The sequence below is a fragment of the Tachypleus tridentatus genome, chromosome 8 (assembly GCF_004210375.1).
Source record: "Tachypleus tridentatus isolate NWPU-2018 chromosome 8, ASM421037v1, whole genome shotgun sequence".
NCBI lineage: Eukaryota > Metazoa > Arthropoda > Merostomata > Xiphosura > Limulidae > Tachypleus > Tachypleus tridentatus.
The window spans coordinates 32,135,761-32,158,900 of NC_134832.1; the positions used below are offsets into that span (position 1 = coordinate 32,135,761).

General features: G+C 30.7%; 1 protein-coding gene across 3 annotated transcripts in view; it reads right to left on the minus strand.

Moving 5' to 3' along the window:
- Nucleotides 1-247: 247 nt before the first annotated feature.
- The window catches only part of LOC143222109 (uncharacterized), an 88,188-nt gene continuing 65,295 nt past the window's right edge, over nt 248-23,140 (minus strand). For all 3 annotated transcript variants that reach the window (XM_076448068.1, XM_076448066.1, XM_076448067.1), the window contains 7 exons: nt 21,565-21,686; nt 16,217-16,477; nt 15,316-15,426; nt 11,329-11,646; nt 8,275-8,433; nt 5,942-6,079; nt 248-3,036 (listed from right to left, as the gene is read on the minus strand). In XM_076448068.1, the coding sequence (XP_076304183.1) occupies nt 2,785-3,036; nt 5,942-6,079; nt 8,275-8,433; nt 11,329-11,646; nt 15,316-15,426; nt 16,217-16,477; nt 21,565-21,686 (1,361 nt within the window). In that variant the 3' untranslated portion in view covers nt 248-2,784. The remainder of the gene's footprint in view (nt 3,037-5,941; nt 6,080-8,274; nt 8,434-11,328; nt 11,647-15,315; nt 15,427-16,216; nt 16,478-21,564; nt 21,687-23,140) is intronic.

Sequence of the window (23,140 nt, forward strand, 5' to 3'; positions counted from 1 at the left end):
GTTGAGTCTAACAAGGCAAAATGCATATTTTTTCTTTATGTTTATTGGCCTTAAGATTTTGGTCAGCAGTGTATATATAATTAAATTGAAAAAGGCATATTTTAACGGTATTGGAATTTTACTAACACATCTGATAATGTGTTATTTCCTGGTCGTTTTATGACTAATATTATAACATTGTTTGATAGCAATAATCGAAATCAACAATTACATGTATATAAGAGCAACAACAAACAGAAAACCATAGTTAAATAATAAAATTTTCAATTTATTATTTCTCCTTTTTGAAATATAAAATACACTACTAGAACAAACAAAATTACAAACCTGTAGTTAACCTTTTGCAACGAACACAAAAAATAAACTTCATATTTTTTATATATTACAACGTATGCATCTCGTAATATCAAAACAGAATGTACTAAAAATACCATTTAAACTAACTTTACATTTGGACAAATTTATTTTACACCGAATTACATGACTTAACCTGTATTTACAAAGCTTAAATTTACACTGAACAAAACTAAAAGTTATGATTTATTTGACGTTAGAACTACGATTAAAATCTTAATTTACAAGCTGTATTTTATGGTGCGTAAGATTCAAAATACGTACCACAAAATAATTTTAATTATGTTAGGGCTACTATGTACTCGGCAAATGCACTACTTTATCATTCTTTTGTTGAAAAATATTTGTTTGGAAAAAAATGAATAAAATAACGATTGCAACTTTCTAGTTGGTTAAAAAAACAAACTTAACACCGATGTCTGATACACGTCTAATGTTTTCTTTACGAAATTCAGTCAATTTTTTCTATGATTAAATACCCTTATACAGAGGTCGCCAGGTGCCAAACATATTCGGGGCTACTGGAGCAGGAATTTTCGCAGTTTGGATCATGGTTTTCTATTCTGATTTTCCAAGGCACCAACGTGGCATTATCAAAGTCGGGAAACGGGCCCTATTTGCCAGCGCATAGCAACGTCTTTGTTATTATAATTTTGCTTCGTAAGTACAGAAAAAATTCGACACATTTATTTTGCAAAAACTGTTAGTTTTCACAGAAGAAATACCAATAATTAAAGAACCAGTTGTTGAAAAAAAAAAAAACACAATAAGAATCTAGAATAAAAATTTTCCGGTTTAAATACATTTATTATTTAACTAACAATATGACGAATTTATATATATATAAAAACAATGAACGAGCCATACCTTACACAACTAGTTTCATAATTGTATAATACAATGGAAAGGTTGCAAGAGATGAAATGTCCTTACAAAAAGAAAGGTTTGAGCTCTACAATAACTATCAAAATCTAAATACTTGTTTTTTATGCACTTCAGATATAAATAATGTTATAATTTCCATGAAAATATTTTAACACGCTTTCACTCAGAAACATACCACATGACTATTACCATTAAATCAGGAACTAAAAACAATGTGAAATATGTATTTGAAAATTAACTAGTATTTTCTAGCTTTGACTATTTTAACCTGTTAATAACGAATTTACCAGAGCAATTACTAGGTAACACAACAGGCTAGGGTCACAGAAGTCTGTGTTACATGGTTCTATACATAATTAAGTACAAGAGATAGTTGCCAAGAATATTTTTACATAAAACTGCAAAAAACAAGACTTCTAATAACTTATTTTGCTCTAAAAATAATAATGAAATTCCATTTTTGTTTCAAATGGTTATAACAGAAAATTCAGATATGTATCAAAAATTGGGTGTAATTTAAATTCACAGAGACTATGTTTGTGCGAACATATCAACTTTAACTCTGATTACAACTGCTTTAAACGCAATTAGAATTTTTGAAAGTCTTGCACTGTATATGACACCCCCTAGCATTCAGCTGCAGAGGGCATACTGTATCCTCATGCCTAATCACCAGTCAGTGGGTTAAGACACAAAATGGCTACATTGGAATTGGCCAAATTAAAATTTTAGTAATAAAAGAAACCTAAGTCAACATAATAATAATAAGAGATTAGCATCAAAAGAGGATTAAATCTCTTACTGGTTTACGTGATGCAAATCTTAATTATCAAATAATTTGAATGCTTAAACCTGAATTGTATTAATACTTCAACTACATTGTACTGACCACTCTTTCCTAGTTGTATGACCTGCCTAGAGTTAAGAATCACTGATCGTAAGTCTCTTTAATTCAATAACATTTACATGATTTGAACTTTTCTACTTTATAATGGCATATCTTTCCCAATGAGTAGTCAGTGCCTTTATAAAGATTTTGAAGCATAATCATGTTAGTTCTGCACACTGAAACCCACTTTATATTCAGACATTTTCCACCAACTATGTATGCAGGTTTGTGCTCTCAAACGAGACATTTTGTTATAGAAATTAAACTCTTAAGAAAATAATAGAAGTATTTAACCAGTTCCTACATAGATAATTACTCAAAATTAGTAGTTATAAATTTGATACTACCAATGTAAAGAAAAATACTGCATTCTTCAGGAACCTTACAGTAAATGGAGAAACTAAGCAGTAGACAGCAACGAATAAAGTTCACACCTTAAGTGCATAAACCTGAAATTAAGAGCAAAACAAGCATTGCCCATACCTGTAAAATAATCTTATATATAATCAGAATATGGTGATTTGAAAAGCACAGAGAAATTTCACTGATTAAAAACACACAAAATCTTCAGGGAAAACTGGCACAACTGAATCCACAGACAGTAAAGTAAACATATTTAACATGAACTTTTTACAGAATAATTTCCAACAGTTTTGTCATGAGATCTGTTTAGAGCTTTTTAACTCTTCTTCATCACTGACACTAGCATCTGGCTGGACTAGGTTTTCGACAACCGGAGGAGTGTCACTGTTTCCCCTTTCAGAAAGCTTCCGGTCATCGCATCTGTTCAAAAGGCGTTTTAATTTCTGAGTGGATTTAATAGGCTTAGCACCTTTGTCTCGTAAAGCTATTTGATAGGCAACCTCAAAGGCTTGTCCTAAGGTTAGTATTATTTCTGTTGCAAGGTCCTGAGAGAAAGAAAAACAAATGTGCTTTTAAATCTTGTAATAAGTAAAAGTGAGCACAAAAGAACAACAACAGACAAAATATGTAATTAAATGTTTGTTTTGAAGTTCACACAAAGATACACAATGGCTATTTGCACTAACTGTCCCTAATTTAGCAGTGTAAGACAAGAGGGAAGGTAGCTAGTCATCACAACTTACTGCCAACTCTTGGCTACTCTTACCAATGAATAGTGGGATTGACCGTCACTTTATAATAAATACCCCCATGACTGAAAGCATTTTTGGTGCAACAGGGTTTCAAACCTGTGACCCTCAGATTACGATTCGAGTGTCTTAACAACCTGGTCATGCCGGGCCTAATTAAATGTTATACATGGTACTTGATAGATGTAACACTCACTAGTAACCCTGCTTCTTTTGGAAATAAATGTTATTTTCAAATATTATTTTAAAAATATTAAAGTGAAATTAACAAGCAGTTAAACTACAACCATTTTAACAAGTCCTAAAATATCTATCTTTAAAACAAAGTTATTGTCAGAAAATGTCCTAAAAGGATATTGTACACTTACCAACAGAAAATCTCAATATGAGGAAGACAGAACCAGAATTTTAAAGTTATTGCATCAGGTTTGCACAAGTACAAAAAATGGCTTTATTACAGAGGCACACTACCTACCAATCAACTGTGTTTTTATCATGGTGATAATATGTAAAGAGCCACAGTAGAAATGACATGTGGTTACTCAAAAAACTATTTTCAGGTTATCTGTAATACTGTCATCTACAGTGAATAAGGAAAATGTGCAGTACCAGCCACTTCAAAAATCAACAATTTCTACATAACCTAGATACTCTTAACCAACAGGAAGGACTCCATGCTGTTGGAAGTGTACAAGACGGCCTATATCAAATGGTTGTTAGTATTGTAAGACAGGACCAAGTGTTCCCCAAAACCAAAAGGAAGGACTTGTCATGTTGTTAGAAATAAGGAAAATGACCAAAATGAATGGAAAAGTTAATGTTAAGGGTCAGGTCCAAATGTGCCACAATTTGATCAGAAGGTATCTTTGTGGTATGAACTACAATAACTAGTAACACAGAAGTCAATCTTCACTACAAGTAATCAACAGGTAGGCACACAACAATTTATAAGCATATGAAAAATCATTGTGGAATATACTACATGTTTCTACTGGACATTGGTCTGCCTTCTTCAGGTATGATCTATACTAAGCTATACACAGTTTATACGATATTATGAAGACAAAAGGACCAAGTAAGATGGAAATAATGTCAGCAGGCAACCAGATATATCTAAAGGTAATGTCTGATAAATTGTATGGGCAGTGGATAGAGCTTGCTGAATACAAGTTACATTTGCTGGGACCATCACCACAGTTAAGTGAGTGATAACTAACTTTGATGATTTCTGTGGTTTCTTTCCATTTTGGTTTTGGGTTGGTGTCATAAGAAAAATTTCATTCCACAGTATTTTGTGACCTGTTTCACACTGATGATACGTTAGGGTGGATGTCTGGAAGTAACTTCTTTGTATGTGACCTCATACTGATCTCTTGTATATTTCAACATCCAGTACCCTGGTTTAACTAACTTTAAAGATTTCTTTACTTTTAGTTCTGAGCTACATAAATTTACACCTTAATATTCTTCAATTTAATATTTCAAACCTATTTGCTTCAAAACTGTCTCAACACTTCACAACAGATAGGAATTTTATTTCAACAGGTTTCAAACTAAATGTAACAACCCCATAATAAGTCTAAATGTTTAAAGTTGAACAATCTTCTGATGTAGAATATTTTCAATTACCAACTAGCAGGCAAGAAATCTTTGCAAATAACATAGAATGCCATTTAGATAAAAAGAAAAGAAAAAGACCAGCATAACTGAACTCACTTGGATTAAAAACAAAATACTGAGAAATAAAACATGTACAAGAAATCAAGAACAGTCATTGTTTCTTAAATTAAATCCTTCTTTAATCAGAAAGGGTCCTACATAAAAATACTAACATTTTTACTACAAATGGACCTATTAGTTTATGTTGTTTCATTCTTTCTTCACCTTCAGAAATTAACTAAAAAATTTCAATTTAAACATTTTACACATCATTTTAAATGACAATTAATTATCAAATAAAGATTACAATTCGACTGAAGTTGTTGTAGTCTCCCAGACAAATTAATAACAACAAAATTCCAACTGTAACCAGTATCCTTGGGTTGTTACCAGCAATGATTTCACCCAGATATTATTATTTAGAAACAAAGAGAGAAAAACAGAATTAAGTAAAACTTTATATGATGCAACAAGTAAAATAAATCTTTTATACCATACTTAGAAAACCCGTGGAGTTAAATGGCCATGACACTTGACAAAAGCAATATTTTTAAATGAAATAAAAACATCAGCTTACTGTACAGAAGTTAAGCCTAAAGTAGATATGTGACAATACTAGACCTAGTATTATTATAGTTTTTCTTGTTCAGAGCATAAGTTTAACTGGTATGTTTAATATCCATTTTTTTAAATCAAACTATCTTGTTTTAACAGCAATGAAACTTAAATCTGTAACATATTCATGAAGTACCAGTTATTAATGTTTATGGTATTTGACAACAAGGTTCATACAAATGATTGGTTCAGTAATTCAAGATACTTTTGTTAGTTTTTCAAGATTAGGTTGTTCTTTTTCTCCAGACTTTTGAAAGATGTATCCCATTGGGAATGTTTTGATAAAATAAATTAGTTTTTCATGTACCCTTATTCCTAGCTTACACTTTTTTAAAATGAAAAAACCTGTTAGATTATTACATAATTGTATATATATTTTGCACACAATAAAGTTTACATTCAAAAACATGTTAGGCTAAAAACTTACTATGCTCTCAGCACAGAATACATGGCAATAATGGTAATTTGTTTGGTGCTCTTTGGTAATATATGCAAAATGGTTGAGATCTTCGGCATCTTGACATGCACAGTGAATGTTTCGGATTTCATGTTCGCATACCTTATGCTGAATAATAAAAGAACCAAAGACCAACAAACTTCAAAAAACATTTCCATAAAATGTGCAATCTAATGAATATCCACAAAATTAAAAAAAAACACAATTAAGTATGGATTAATCATTGTTATTTAATTGTTATAAAAAATCCCTGAAAGTTAACATCAATCTTTAGGTCAAAGTTCCCACAAAAGTTGTATAAGTGGTTAAAATAGCCAAACCCTTCAAAAAAATGAGTAAAAGTTAAAAGTATGAGAACAGAGAACCAAAACAAAGTTCTAAAAATCTTAATTCCTACAGGGCAAAACAAATTAAAGTTAAATGACAGAAAGAGAAAAATGTAGCAGGTCAGTTTTTAATATATATGAATGTCAGTTGATTAAAAGATGACTACCCTGCAACACAATGAGATGAACAAAAGTGTCAAAGCAACATTAAAGCCAGGTCATACAAAAAAGTCCAGTAAGTAAGTAAAAGACCAGTAAGTAAGGAAAAAGTTGAAGATATGTGATCCTGATTCATATAGTGAGGAGAATACCTTAATTAATAATGATGTAAATAAAAGATTGTATGAAAACAATAAAAATCATAATGTGTACGGCAGAAGATTGGTGAAAGAAAAAAGCTATATGGAATACCAAAGCCCCTACTCTCAAAAACTAAAGTGAGGGGAATATGAATTGTAGGAATACAGTCATTTAAAAACAAAACAAAACTTATAACCACAAATATCAGGACAGCAAAGAGAACTAAAAATTAATTATGGAAGCAATTTCATGTGACACAAGTGCCCTCTGATGTATTGGAAATGAGTTCAACATTTAAAAAATGGCATAAATGTCAGGAAAAAAAATCAGACCAGCAAAAGTGTTACCAGGATCATACATAGCTCTGTAGCTGCCAAATCTAGCTATGTAGATTTTAATTGTGATTAAGCCTAAGGAAAAAACAAAACAAAACAGCCTTCTCCAAAAACAGCAGAAAAAAGGCAATCATACATGAAACGTTTTGTAAGCATTTACATAATTGTGATACCTGCCATAAATATATTAAAGTATAAAAGTTAAAATAACATCTACAACTTGTCCTACACATTACTGACCAATTGTGTAAGTTAGAAAATTCCAACAGAGGCAGAAACAGTTGGCATTAGAAGAATGTTGGGGCAGAGTGAACAACATGACTGTCAACAAGAAAGTGTAAATTATGGTTGGAAAGTATAGCTTATTTATCATTACACATGATGCTTGTATAATAAGTCATTTAACAGATGGTAGAGTGGGAAATTGTAGATAAGTGGCACAAGTTCTGCAGTACATAAAGGACATTTAGCAAGTTTAAGTCACATGCATGTGGCAGCATGAGTTTATACTGAACAACATCAAAAAATGCTTTCAGTATTTCAGAACTGTACCTGATTTGAATATAAAATACATACACACTTAGAACAATATGATGTTTATCAATACCTTTTTTTTCCCTCTCTATTTATTAGCTTTAGTTTTGTGCACCAACAATATCAAGTGGGGGGATGCACTATGCATACCCAATTAAATTTTATCTCTACCAGTTTACCCTCAAACCCAAACTTCTTTTACGCAGAATTAGAGTAAATTGATCTATGAGACATTGAGTGTAGTAAAATATATCATTCAAAACAGTTTGACCTTACAAGTCCAAAACTGTAACTGTATTTCAAACCAGTCAAGAGATGATGGAACTACAAGCTGCAGAACTATTATATGAGCTACCATGACACAGCTGAAAATATATACAAAACATGAGCACAGTAACAAACAAAAGATGTGTTTATCAAACACACAATTAATTGTAGCTACTTTTTTAATTGCTTTTATCTGCATATTAAGTTTTTGCATAGAATTCCCTTTTATTTCCTTCTCAAGCTATTAATAATGCAGCAGTACTCAACGTCGAATACAAATTTATTTCTTAAATCTCGCATGACAAAACCTGTACGTTTATAAAGAATAATGGAAGTAAACCATTACTCCTCAGAATATGATGATTCAGGTATATTTACTGTTATTTTTTGAAAAAGTTCAAGTTCTGCAAATGAGAATGTTATAAATAAAGCAGCTAACCCGTTATTCCTAACACTAATGTACCCATCATTTTTATTCAGTGCTGCTAAACTTCAATAATGCTAAAGACACACAGTATTATATATATTCCAAATATCTTACCTCTGTTTCTGCATCAATGAATTTTACACCAGTGTACGAAATGGACAGAAGTATAGTGGGGACCTTTTCTATATGTTTAGTGGAAACTTTAAGTTTTTGTATCGATTTCCGTGTTGATTCCAAACCTTTCAGATCCTTTATCAATGTTGAACCCAGATACTGTTGATTAAGAAAGAAACAAAATTGTAATTTCATCTAAGACTGTACAATGACGTCAAAGGTCAAGTAGTTTTGGAGGAAATAAAAACAAATTCATATCTGTGTGTTTGAAAACAACCCAGAGAAAGATTCTATAACATAAGAGTTTAGCTAAATTATTAATTTTTGACCCTAAGTCAATTATATGTACAAATAGAATTATTCACTTAGAGAAATAGATGGATTTAGAAAATGCCAACAAATTCATAATTTTGGTAGTTACAAAAACTCTACATTAAAGTTAGTAAGCTAGTTAGTAAATATTTATTACAATAATTTTGGTAAAGACATAAATAAAGTAATAATGCCATGCTAAATTTAAGACAATTTTAGTGGCAGAAAAGTTTTAATTATTTATTCAACACATTTTAACAACTAGTGATTATGGGTACTGATAATTTACCTCTGAATAAAACATTACATTCTATTAAGTCTAACAACTTCATAATGTGTGCTTAATTCTTAAAACAATATTGTAACAGTCTTAAATATGTCTCCTATTTGATAACATTAATATACACACATATTTGTTAAAAAATACATATGTACATTTATAAAAATTTCCACTCACATTATATCACATGTAACTTGTATGTAGCAAAATAATCAAAATACATCACTCAAAGAAAGATCAAATACTAAAAATAACTTTTACTAACAAAGTATTTAATAGAAACACTATTATCAGAATTTTGTTGTACATAGTTACCTGAAGTAACATACATATCACATCACTATTAACTTGCCCATTAATTCCATTAAAGATTCAGTCTAAAGTCACCTTTGTCAAACACAAACCGATATGACTAAGGTGATTGTCTCCCAGTGGCACAGCAGTATGTCTGCAGACTTGCAATGCTAAAAAAATGTGTTTTCATACCAGTAGTGGGCAGAGCACAAATAGCCCTTTGTGTAGCTTTGTGTTTAATTACAAACAACAACTCAGGTGATTAAATCTTACTGTATACTAGCAATTTATCATTGTTAATTGAACTTGTGTAAAAAGTATTTTAATTGGTAAAAGAATATAACATCTTCTGTCCATGGTAATGGTAGAAGTTTCATATAGAAACCCATAGGTTCGTTTTTCAATGAAAAAAATTACAGCAGATTTCTGTGATGAAAAAAATGTATATTTCAAAAATGTGGTCACATCATTTTTAAATGACTAACTTTCAGTGAGCTGAGGAAGGTAAGTGACATTACACTTGTAAAGTTTGTTTATTTAAAATACAATGCAGGCAGCTGTAGGGAAGATTATATTATTAGAAGGAGCAAGGGATAACAAGTTAGTAGCACAAATCATGGAATCGAGAAAAGAGTTTAAATGTCAAGGTAAAGAATACTTTGGAGTGTGGGCAGAGTGAAAATATGAGTGAAAGGTTTAGAAAGATGTACAGTAGTAAAAAGGTTAAGGTTACAGATACAGATTAAGCTAGCATTCAAGAACCATTCTCTGAGTCTAACAAATATGAACCTTTGGTTGCACGCAATGATGAATGATACAACCAAGACATTTAACGATGATGAACTCTCTTGTTAAATATACAATTACTTCCAAAGAGTTGCCATGAACATCAGAACCAGTTCAACCTACCATCATTTGTTTCAGTTAATTAGAAGAACAAACTCACAATAATTTCATGCACAAATTCTCTGCCATCAGATATACTGAGGATATTATGAATCTCTTCACTGGACAGGAAGAACTCCAACTTTTATTATCTCCACAATTTCAACAGTTAACTTCTTCCCATCTTTAATTTCATTGTTTTATTGCCAGGCTTTGTGCCAAGGGAGGCTGTTTATTACACCAAGAAGAGAAATAAGTTATGGTGAGTCTATATCTGGCCCCATAAACACATGTCTAGATAAAGCAAGCAAATTGATATATTTACTTGCAGGGTTATAAAAATCTAAAACGATTTTAATTTTTGTTGCCTATACTAAGTTCTTAGTTTTTCCATACAGTTATTTTTGTTTGTTTAAAGTTAAACACAAAGCTACACAATTGGTTATCTGTGCTCTGCAAACATACTGTTGTGCCACTGGGGGACAGTTACATTTGATAAAAATATATAACAAACAAAAATGATACATAAAAGACACAGAAGTTTTGAACTTTAAGCACTCAAATGCTATGCCCCAGTAATACTACCTTTCTTCTTGCCATACTGACAGTCCAACCTAATTTATGTAGCTTTTAAATATACATTTTAAAGTACAAAAAATATATTAGGCACTAGAATAGGATGTAACAAATCTAGTACAATTTATCTGGATTTTTAAATAAACCATAAGTAGGCTAAAATAATTATTTTACTTCTAGAAGCAATTACATTACTCTACACACACACGTTTTTTGTAAACTATTGTCTCTAATTGTCTAATACAAACAAATTGTAAATTACAATATGCTCTTTCTATTAGTTGTAAACATCCATGACACAAGTAGACTGATGATGAAAATTGCATGAAAAAAATGGGAAGAGCTTCTCTATTGGGTTTTACAAATTTACTCATATCAGTAAACCTTTTACCATCTGTTTGTAACTGATTGTAAGCCTCGACAATCAATTTGTGATAATAAAGTTCTGAAATGTAGAAATTAAAGATAGATATTTCCTGTGACACAGGAGTAAAAACTGAAATTTTGTTTTTTAAATGTAAAATTTAAATTGAAAACCTTTATTAATAGTGTGTGGCAATAAATGTGACATTAAAATGTAGTTTATAATTAATAAAGGTTTTCAATCATATATTGAATTGAACTAAACCCATTGTGTATACATAGGATTATTATAATATAAACTATTTGGAACAGTACATTAATGTCTGAATATACTCAACTCTCACCTGTGCTTTATAGATGCAGTGCCCTTTAATTAGGGCATCAGATTGGTGACACCACTGTGCTGTTAAGCATGCAGGTACTCCATTAAACTGTTGATGAGATGAAGTTTCTAAAGATTCTTGTTCACTCATTAACTGTGTTGGTGGTCTGATCCTCAGTTCTCCTTTATCACCACTTAATGTTTGTGTTAATGACCATGAACCTTTATTTTGTCTTCTTGTAGACGTAACATTAGTATACTCTTTAAAAAGTCTTGCATCTTCTTTGACAACTTTAGCAGAAGGCACTTCTTCAACACATAGTTCACTAAGCTTCGAATTCTAATATAAAAACAACAACGACAGAGAAACAAAGAAATAAAACATTTGCAGATATTAACAAAAAAAATGTCACATCACATGATTTATTACTATGTTACTTCCTATGTATATAGGTATTTTACTTCTAGAAGCAATTACTTTACTCTACACACACACAAGATTCATTTGTATCAAGTAGTCATATTAAACTTTCACCTACTTGCAGTTATATACACGTATAAATATTTTTTATCAAAGCAATATCATATGTATGGTGACTTTATGACTTTATACTGCTACACAAGTCAGATAGAAACAATGTTTTAAGTCCTTTGCAGACCTTGTAAATACTTCATTCACTGTTGCACATACTTGAGCTGATTACCACAGTTATGCACTATCATCTGGTATAGCAATTTTTATTGTAGTAAGCTTTGGCAAGAGATTATGAAGCAAACCTTACACATACAACTTGCAAAACATATCACAGACTCTCTAGTATATGTAGATATCAGCTTCCAAAACCACAGTTAAGCTGACTGAAGACAGACAAAAATCTACTGGAGCATCATCAGAGGACTTGACAAATTTGTCCAATGTCACTGTTTTAAATTCTGGTTTCTTGAGCCATCTTTATCATGGAAACAGCCAATGATTTCAAGGTGTGGCTGGAAGCTTGCACATTTGATGATTTGTAAACCTCTGTAAACTTCAAATCCCTTTTTATTATCTTTGTTAATGGTACCAAGGAATGTGTTTAAATTTATCTCAATGATATTTTGGGTTAAAGGGTTCTCTTTCTCAACCTTAGCTATCATTATGTGAATTAAAGCATTGCTCTGAAGTGGTTTGGGATGTAGCTTCACAGCTTGTTGCTGTCCATAACATTTTACTGGGGTAGCTTTCCACTTCCTTAGAATACACTGTATATCCTCTTCTTTGACATGTTGTTCTACACTTTAGCAATCTTGCTGTAAGAAGAATTTGCTTCTAATAATTTGTATGTATATCAACCTGTAGTAAACTTTAATGGCACCTTTTCACAAAAGTACAAGAACATCAGAAAAACTAAAATAAAATTTTATTTAGTTCTATTTTATTTCTTTTAGTCTACTTTTAATTGGTTGCTTACGGTTGACTAACAGTTTGAATTATCTATTTAACATACCAACAATGGCTGATTTGGCTCTTGAAAGTCTGAACTTAGTACAGTTTTGTACAGTTACTCAAGTTTACAAGCACAGTTACATAAAAACTGGTTGTAATTACAGCAAATCTCAGATGACCTCAAATGATGGCACTGATGGCCCAAAATTTACTATGGACAAAACATTAGTGCTAAACATTAAATAGGGCATCTGGGCTAACCCATGCAATAACACTTCACTGCATTAGAAAATACAAATTGCTCAAATAGTTGCACTAAAATATCCAAGACTATCTGAGGGCTTCACTTGGAGTTTATTGTATTACTTAATTAATGTCTGGTGTTGTTAGCATTATTTCATCTTGTGCTAGTTTGTACAGGCACAGGTTTTAAATCATGTCAGGTTTTAGAATTACCTTGTGTTAGCTTAACTATCTGAGCAACAACCAGATTTTATGTAATGGCCATTCTGTCTGTTTCAGTAATTTTCAGATATTAGAAATACTTCTAAATGGTTGTCTGTGCTACTCATCCCTAATTTAAATTAACAGAATAGAGAGAAGGCAGACAGCCAAAACCACCCACCACCAACTCTTGCCTGACCAAATAGTTAGATTTTACAATCACCCTTATAATGCACTAACATACCCACAGACACAAGCACAATTTACTTTTTGAAATGTGACATAACTAAAAGACACACAAATCCAAATTCAACACAGAAACATTCAGGCTATACTCTAGGCTTTTCAAAAAGCCATTTTTGCATAGTTGTCTTATCAATGCTACTTTAACTGCCAGAGTGATGTTGGGTCACATTTTTTTGCTTTATTTTCAGATTTTAAATTCTTAAACTAACCGAACGAAATTTGGTAAACATCTTTTAAACTAGTACCTAGTTTTTGCTTGATAAAACTACTTTAATTTCGTTTAGTGTTTGTGTGATGTTTTATGTTATCAATTTTCGAAAATTTTGCCTTGAAATTTCATTTTTAAAAGCCATTAATAATTTCATTTTGTAGTGTTTTTTTTTTCCTTATTGAATGCCTAAAATCATGTAAGTACATCCAATACTTATCTGCACAATAAAACTTGCATGGGAAGGGGGGGGAGGTCTATTTTGACAGGGTCTAAGTAATTCTGAACAAACCCGTGTGTTGTTCAAATATATACAGGGACCAAAATTCATATGTATTTTAAATTTTTCTTTGAGAATTATATTAATAAATTAACAAATACATAACAATTAAAGAGTTAGAATTACTATTTTCATTTAAATTGTAATGTGTGATAATAAAGAGTGTCCTTGACTCATGAGAACCATATTATGGTTCCTGTAAAGTTAACAATAACTTTGTTATCTTTGGTTTCTTCTCCCATCGTAGATGTTTATTAAAATTTTAATTTAAATTTTATATGGTCTGAAGGACTCAAAGCAACTTCCATTTTTAAAATTAAGTAAATATATGCATATTTTAAAATATTTCTAGTTTTAATATAACCTAGTTGATCCTCTCAAAAATAATATAAATATATTTCTTCCTTTTCTAATAATACTTTTACAAAAAAATAACATACACAAATTAATTTTTTGTTTATTTATATCATGCTCACAGTGTTAAATTTTGGAAATTGTTCTAAAACCCAAAATTCCTAAGATACAAAAACCCGTGCATGTTATTTTAAAACAAATCATGTAATGTACACACTTATTAAAAGAAATGAATGGTACATAACTCTAACAAATATTTAGAAGGTAAATACAAATGCAATTATAGCAAAATAACTAACAGAACAAAGCAAAGTAAATTTTTTGATTCTAGCAGACACTAATTTACTTGTATACAGAGAGATAAAGGTACTTTTCTTTTTCATAATAATCAAACTTCAATGGAAGAGCAGGAATAGTGCAGAAAAAAAATATGTTCAGGTTTTTCACACTATTTTCTATGCAATGCCACAAAGGGTGAAACTAAAACATTACATGAATTCATACACACCAAGCTGATGATTAGTTCTATCAAAAGGTTCACAGTTTCAAACTTTAAATCTTTCATAGGGAAGGAAATGGATTTTTCAGTTTACCATGATTTTTAGTTGTTTTAACATGCTTTAAATATTTTTACCAAAACAATATAACTTCAAACTTTCTCACCTAGATGTAACTCTTATTGTAAATTTTTAGTTCTTTTATATGGATGTCTTTCAGTGATGTTGAATAAACCCACTTGTAGAGAAATATATATGTAAAAACGGCTTGTTTGGGTTGAGAACATTTTTTTACGTAGAGGAGTGAAGAAGGTTGAAATGTTGTTCACTCCTCTACGTAAAAAATTTTTCTTAACCCAAATGAGTTGTTTTTACATATATATGTGGATGCCTTTGATTTTACCAGAATTATATGAGGGAAAATAATTAATTTTAAATCAAAGTTTCAAATAATTTTATAAGCTTTTCAGAGAGAGAAATCATTAATCTGAGAGTAAAACTGTTATTGTAATGTAAAGAAAGCATCACTGATTAAAATACACAATAATATTTACCAATTTTGATAAGTCAAAATCTTCTAAGCTGCCTATATACTGTTCTGGTGTTCTCTCTCCAAGTGATGCTAATATTCTCTTCTGATGACCAAGTTTTTTTATTTCTAATACCTGTTACACAAGTGATCAAGACAAAAATGATCAGAATAAGAGATAATTAATTAGTTAAGCTGATCAACAAATAGAACTTGAATGTCTACCTAACTTGTTTTTACTATTTAAAATATAAAACATCTAATTTTCATCTAGAAATTTAAGCAATACTACTTTTTAATGACAAAACACAGCCTGTAATATAATAAGTAACATTTTTTTTCCAAATGATGAAGTAACAAGCTAGTTTCCAATACCTGAAATATCAGTAGAGAAGTAACTTGTCTTAGGGTAGTTACTGAGGTCTAACATAACAAAGAAGGAGACCGTTTTTTGTTGTTTTTGTGACAGCTTAAACAGAGCTACATAATTCGAGATGTGGTGCTTACACTGGTCACTTCCAACATCAAATAATAATATAACCATCTTACCATTCTTCAACATTCAGCAACTCTTGGTATAACAGTCAGTTAGTTAAAATGGAAATTAAACAGATAATAACCAAACATCTTTCAAAGACATTATTATAAAAAATTAATGCAACTTTATTTCATAATTCAAAATGGTAAATATAAACTCAGCATCTCATACAGGTCGTAATACAAAACAGCATATTATTATCACGAAAAAAAAAAGTCACGATACAAGCCGATATAGGTATATTGTAACACATGATGACATACGCAACTTACATAAACATATACCAAATTTAAACAAGTGTTTAAACTTGGGCTACTTAAAGTAATCCAAGTCTTAATATCAATCTTTATTATTAATGTTAAAATATAAGACAAATGATCACCATTACCGTATTTAATTCCACTTCCCATATCTTCATCACTCTGTCCATGTTTGTGAAACCATTCTTTAGGAAAGTGTCTTGGTATTCCTCAAGATGCAGTAATTTTAACCAATGGTTGACAGATTCTGGCATTCTTATTTTTCCTTCACCTTTTCCTATTGGTTCAATAGGTTCTAATTTCTCACTGAAGTGCAGAATCTTCTCTCTATGCTCTTCATTAGAAATACCAATTTCTTGAAGGTCTTGATCTTCCAGAATGTTTCCACCCTTAAAACCAGATTTTAATTATCCATTTAATGTTATTGCATGTTGAATAATGCTTAGAGTGATATTAGTACACAGACAGATGTATGAATAATCAATTTATACTGAAACACTTAAAGTTAACACTAAGCTTAGGTCAAGTATTTCGTGACCAATTGAAGCAAATATTCTCTAACAGTGTGTAGAGTAATGAATGGATACAACACTTTAATAATCCTACTGCCTAAAAAATAGTATTTGACCACAATGGTAGAGAACTGGATTTACAATGTCTGCCAAATAATCCCACTACTTGCACTCAGAAGTTACTGAAGAGTTATTCACATTATTGAAAAGATATATCAACTAAAACATCCATGACAATTCATTGATTATATTAATTTAGTTTAAGTTAGTGACATTTAGGTAAATGTTTATGGTTATAGCAAATAACCAAGTTAGAGCTCTGTAATTGCAGTCTCAATACAAGTTGAATATACAGTATAACGACAAATATTTATTATTGTGTATTTATATGACTAGGTAAAGAATACAATAATAACTTTGTTACTGTTAATTTTACCAAAGTACCTGTGTTTTATAAAGTGTGTGTGTTTGTAGTACATCAACCTGGTGGCAATACTACTTGGATTATTATGTAGTTTAGGTAAATGATTGTATTAAACCATAATGGTTAACTGATAATTATCATGTATTATTACCAGAAACAGTGGAGTGAATAAAATTTAAGGACTTGAAGTCAAGGATACAGTGTTACTGTAAAATTATGGTATGCAATAATTAATATAATTATCTACTCAGAAACATCAACTTATAATTAATAAACTGTTTTTCCTATACTGACTCTGAAACAGTTCAATATTTTTATTAATTAATATAAGATTTGATAACATTGTAGGTAATAATATTGCTGTTAGTTTTATTTTCATGATTTAACTGCCAAGATAACTTAGAACTAAGAGGTTAGAAACACAATGGTTTCAACTTATCTGATGCTAGTGATAAATTTTCTTGTTAAAGTTGTATGCGTTTCTTGAAGAGTATATTCCAACACATAGTCTAGTAAATGCACTTTGGATCAAAGTTATTAATAAATACAGAATTAGTAGGCACCAACTATCTTGCTTCACTGACTTACTGGTTAAAAAATGTATGTTGAACTTTCATGGCCAACAGTGAATTCCATACAAATCAAAAAATAAACCTAAGCCATTTCAGAGGTTCTAAATACATTTTGGAATAAAAACAGTTTGTTTCTTTCAAGCTGTAATTTGATCTTCTGTATCAGTTAGAAGAAAATAGCTACATTCTTCCATGATACACTGACAGTCAAGCTATATTAAGTCTTTTGGTGATAATTTAGCAATGTTTCACCTCAAGTCAAGTTGATAACTAGAACTAGATTTCTTGCTCTTAAAGGAAAAACTTAGGTGTTTATGTAGAAGTTATTATGATTTATTTTGTTCTTCCTTGCTATTTAGAGGCTTTGCAAAACACTGTTTAATTAAAACTAAACATGAACATAAGTTACCCATAAGCCAATCAACATTCAAACATAACAGAACATATGCCAGATTTTGTTTCAATTTAAGTAACAGTTACTTTGGTTTGTTTTGAAATTCGTGCAAAATTAGACAAGGGCTAACTGCACTAGTCATCCCTAATTTAGCAGTGTAAGACTAGAGGGAAGACAGCTAGTCATCACCACCAACCGCCAACTCTTGGGCTGCTCTTTTATCAACAAATAGTGGGTTTGATCATCACATTATAATGCCCCAATGACTGAAAGGATGAGCTTACATTTGTTTGCCCTGTTGCTATAGTATTTAAGCAGATAATTAATAGTAAGCCTAGTCTATAGTGTTTAATACATATATTAGATATTAAATAAGTACACTTATTCATTAATTATGAAGACATTAACATTAATGACACTGCTAAGTAAAATATTCAACTTCACTGTCATAGCAAAATACCACATTAAAAAGATAAGATGTATCTGGCTTTCTTACATTTATAGCATTGCTTCTCAATAATCTTACTTTAAAATAGTATACTTTTTCTTAATTTATTTTAAATGTTTCACATAATTCTGAATTTGTTTAAATTATAAAACATCCTGTTTTGCAGGTACATGAAATTGATCTGTATGTAAAATCAAACAGTTCTATGGAAGTTATCAAATCATTGTAAGGAAAAGTAATAACAGCAATGAATACCAAATGTTACAGTTTATAAACTGGCAGAAAAACTGAAAACAAGCAGTTTTTTTAAAGCTTATAACAAATATAAATAAGCAATACACACAGTAAACATTATAATTTAGTGTGTGTCAGTATTCATCCTGTGTGTTATTAAACATCTGTGCAGATGAGAAGTTTTTTACATAACATTAATTTGGACATTTTTAATCCTTGTATTTGTAAAAAACATAAGGTATGCATGCTCGAATGTAGATTTGAAATTCTAGCACGCTAGATTGGTTTTTGTTATGTTTCAAATTTTGCTCAAAGCTATCTGTGGTAGTCTCTAATTTAGCAGTGAAAGACTAGAGGAAAGACAGCTAGTCATCACCCCTACCACTACCAACAACCTTTGGGTTACTCTTTTACCAATGAATAGCAGGATTGACCATCACATTATAACACCCCCATGGCTGAAAGGGTGAGCATGTTTAGTAGAATGGGAATTCAAACCTTTGATCCTCATATTACAAGCCTAATCACCTGACCATGTCAGGCCAATGCACTGGAAGTGAAACGTTTTGTATCTGTTAAACATCATACAATGTTAGGACTGGAGCTGTTTGGTTATTTAACATTTCAGGAAAACCAATACTGTTCTGTAATTTCTGAAAGTTGTGTATGTGGATTCATTTCAATATATGAGAAATTTCGAGATGGGGGTGTTTCTCCAAAAATTAAACAAACAGAAGATATAATAACAAACAATGTTAAAATTCTTTTTTGAATAACTACCCCAAACATCACTATAATCCATACAATTATACACAACATTTTATTATTATTATTGCCTCCTATTTTATATACTTTTAATTCAACATACACGTTGCTGAGAATAATTTACACTCTGAATTTCTAACTACTGTTAATTATAAATTGCCTGACAATAGCTTACTGCTATTGGCTGAAATATTAGTTTTTATTGCTTGAGGAACACATTTCTTCGATGTGGCTGTTATGATATTAAATTTAATAGCTTGAATAAGTTTCTTAGTTTGTGGAATTAGTTGCTTATGATAGGCTGGGTTCAAACTTGTTTACCCTGTTCATAAAATATCAAACAAAGATTGAAGTTTCTGATCTCAATTTCTTTATACTAAAAGCACAATCTCCATTTATTTACACTGAAAGCATAATATAAAAAATATATAATAGTAATAATTAAATAAATAAAGTAAAATTAGTGAATTAATAAAAAAAATACCAGCAGGATTCTCTCAACAAATTGTTTTCCTATACTCAATGGTTTGAAATGAAGGACATGGACTGCATGCTTAATACATGTGCTGTGATGGTACACCATAAATGAAGAGAAGAATGCCTCTACTTTAACTAGTGCAAAAACCTCCTTTAACCACATATAACTATGAACATAGCAAAAAGTCTGAACAATTTACCCAAGGATTAAAGTTCATATGATTTGGGGCCACACTGAGAAATAACAAATGATTTTTCTTCTCATTCTTAGATTAAGTGATGTAAATAACCTTGAATATTTCAATCTTATTTTTATAAATGTGATGCTGCCACAAAAAGTGTAATGGACACTTTAATCTGTTCATAATACCAAGCATAAGATCTTGGCCAGTGGTTCCACAGATTAAAACATACATCACAATATCTACTCTAGCAATGATATGATAAGTGCTCACAATTTACTTAACATGAACTTAGCACAACTTATAGTTTGTTTGGTAAGTTTTATTAATATTCTACACAAATTAAGATAGATTTATATTCATACATTGTTGTACTTTTCCAAACTGATTGCTTAATATTTAAGTACAGGTAGATCATAACAGTAACTGCATTTGCAAAAACAGTTTTTAGCTATTTTTGAAAAATAACTGATTTGTTTGAACCAGTGGTGATTGAAATGTACTTGTTATTGCATCAAGAACTACAGGGAGATAGAGATGCAAGAGAAATCAATATGAAATATCAGAACTTATTTAATGCCCAAAAGGAAACATGCAGGTAAAATGATTTTGTCCAATTGCAAAACTATGTATGTGTTATAATACACAACACTTTGTCTCAGTTATGTTACTTTAATAAAACATAAGAAACATAACATTACTGTAAAATAACATTCTGTTTATACAGTGTAAAATATGTAGCACGCAAAAAACTGTCTGTTTCAAGCACAAATGTAACTGAAACTGAACTTGGTATCATTTTGTTTAATATTAGATGCAATTTTCTAATGATACTTTTGGTACTAATGTGATTTTTCTCATGATACTTTCTGGAGTAAGATATGATTTTTCTAATTATTGCTTTAATTGCTGAAACAAATACCACAGACTGGTTTATGAGAAGTAACTGTGTGCATCTAATTATTACGTGTTATTATGTAATGCATATACGACCCACCATAAAAACACTTGTGAATTTTTAATTCAGCTTTAAAATGTCCATTCATACCAAAAACAGCATGTAGTACTTTGCAATGTTAGAGTTATTTTTGTTATACCTTTCTAAAGAGAAACAAGCTTCTGGTATTCAACAAAAGTAATGACACAGTGTCACTGATTCATCCATGCAGATAATGTGCAAGATAAGCCATGCTATTAGACAAAAGATTTAGTTGACTTTGGATATGGCATATATTGTGTGGTTGATATATTCTACTTTGCTGTCACTCATGGGTTCTTAGATTAAACAAAATAGACATGTGGATTACAGGTGACCACAGAAATTTCTACAGGGGAAGGTAGAGAAGCAAACTATAAATTAACATAATCTTTATAAATCATGAATGAAGAAATAGAGAAAGAAATACATTTCTCATTTAGTATTGCTATTGCAAAAGAAAAAACAACTGGATTTGAATTTCAAACTTACCAAAAATTCAATGTCATCAAATCCATTGATTAAGAAAAGGTTCTCATAATCAGACAGTCTAAGATAGCTCAACCACTCTTCAACAGTTTTGAACTTTTTCTCTTCTACCTTTTTCGAAGCTTCTGAAAAGATATATTTGTATCTTTTTCATCTCTGGTGATAATTACTGATGTCCCTTTAATAATAAGTAAGAGACTGTTTTGTATAGCAGCAGCTATATTATTTAGTCTCTCTTATTTCTTAAGTTTAATCTTAAAAAGCAGAAATAAAACAACAGAAACTACAATATAACTTTATAAAGCACACACCTACAGCAAGCAGCATTTGTTATATTCAGCTCTCAAAAGAAAAAAAAAGAAAGAAAAATGTGTCTGTTATTGTCAATGGATGCAAAACATTTTGATCAGTACAATGGGGAATAATGTTTTACGAGTTCATCAAGTTTTATCAAAATCTAAATATTTTAAACTGAGTTAAAGGTTTTTGTTGGTTTTGAATTTTGAGCAAAGCTATCTATGTGCTAGCTGTCCCTAATTTAGCAGAGTAAGACAGCTAGTCAACACCACCCACTACCAACTCTTGGGCTACTCTTAATAATGAATAGTGAGATTGACCACCACATAATAATGCCCCCACAGCTGAAAGGGTGAGGATACTTGGTGCGATAGGAATTCAAACCCTCGGTCCTCGGATTATGAGTGGAGTACCTTAACAACCTGGTTCTGCCAGGCCCTGAGTTATAGAACAAAAATAGTTGAACCATTGGTCCCCATGTTAATGGATAAAAATGTTTTTGACTTTAATGATCTGGACTTTCTGAAACTTAATTACTTTTAAACTGGGTCACAGTCCAAATCCATTCATTGTTTTCAAGAAATCTTATCGGCAAATACATAACAGGGCTGAAAACATTGCTTCTATCCACTTTCAGTAATATAGGTTTAAAAAGACAAACCACAAGTTATGCATTGTCTTTAGTACTGCATAATACAATGTACCACTATGGTCCAGCATATGCTGTTTGTAAAAGAAAGTGGGTAACTTAAATTATTGTAATTATAATCACTCTTAGTAAATTTGTTCTATGATATCTAAATAATCTATTACCAGCTTTACATTTAAGAGCTCTGTAACAAAAGAAATGGAAGAAAATTTACCTAATTTTGTTATTTCTTTCTAGGTGAGAAAATGACTTGAAAACAAACATTAAAATTTTTATACTCTCCACCCCAAAATCTTTTCAGGTAAAAATCACCCAAAACATTTGAGCAAAAGCTTCTTACATATTTATAACTCTGATATTTACAAACTGATTATGTCTTTTCAGAAAAGATATTACCCACACACAACATTCTTAGTTGTATCTTTTGAACTCTTTATTGCCATGTGGTTCTGCATGGAAGCCATTGAAACCATTTTTTCAAGTGACTATAAACCTTAGAATACTTGTTTTTAAGGTCAATTTTATGTTTTGGGCAGAACTTGCTAGACTCCACCCCCATGTCAAAATCAAATCCCTATTCCTGTGCCAGTAATGACCATAAAAAGAAAAGTTCAAAAATTTACTAAAAACATA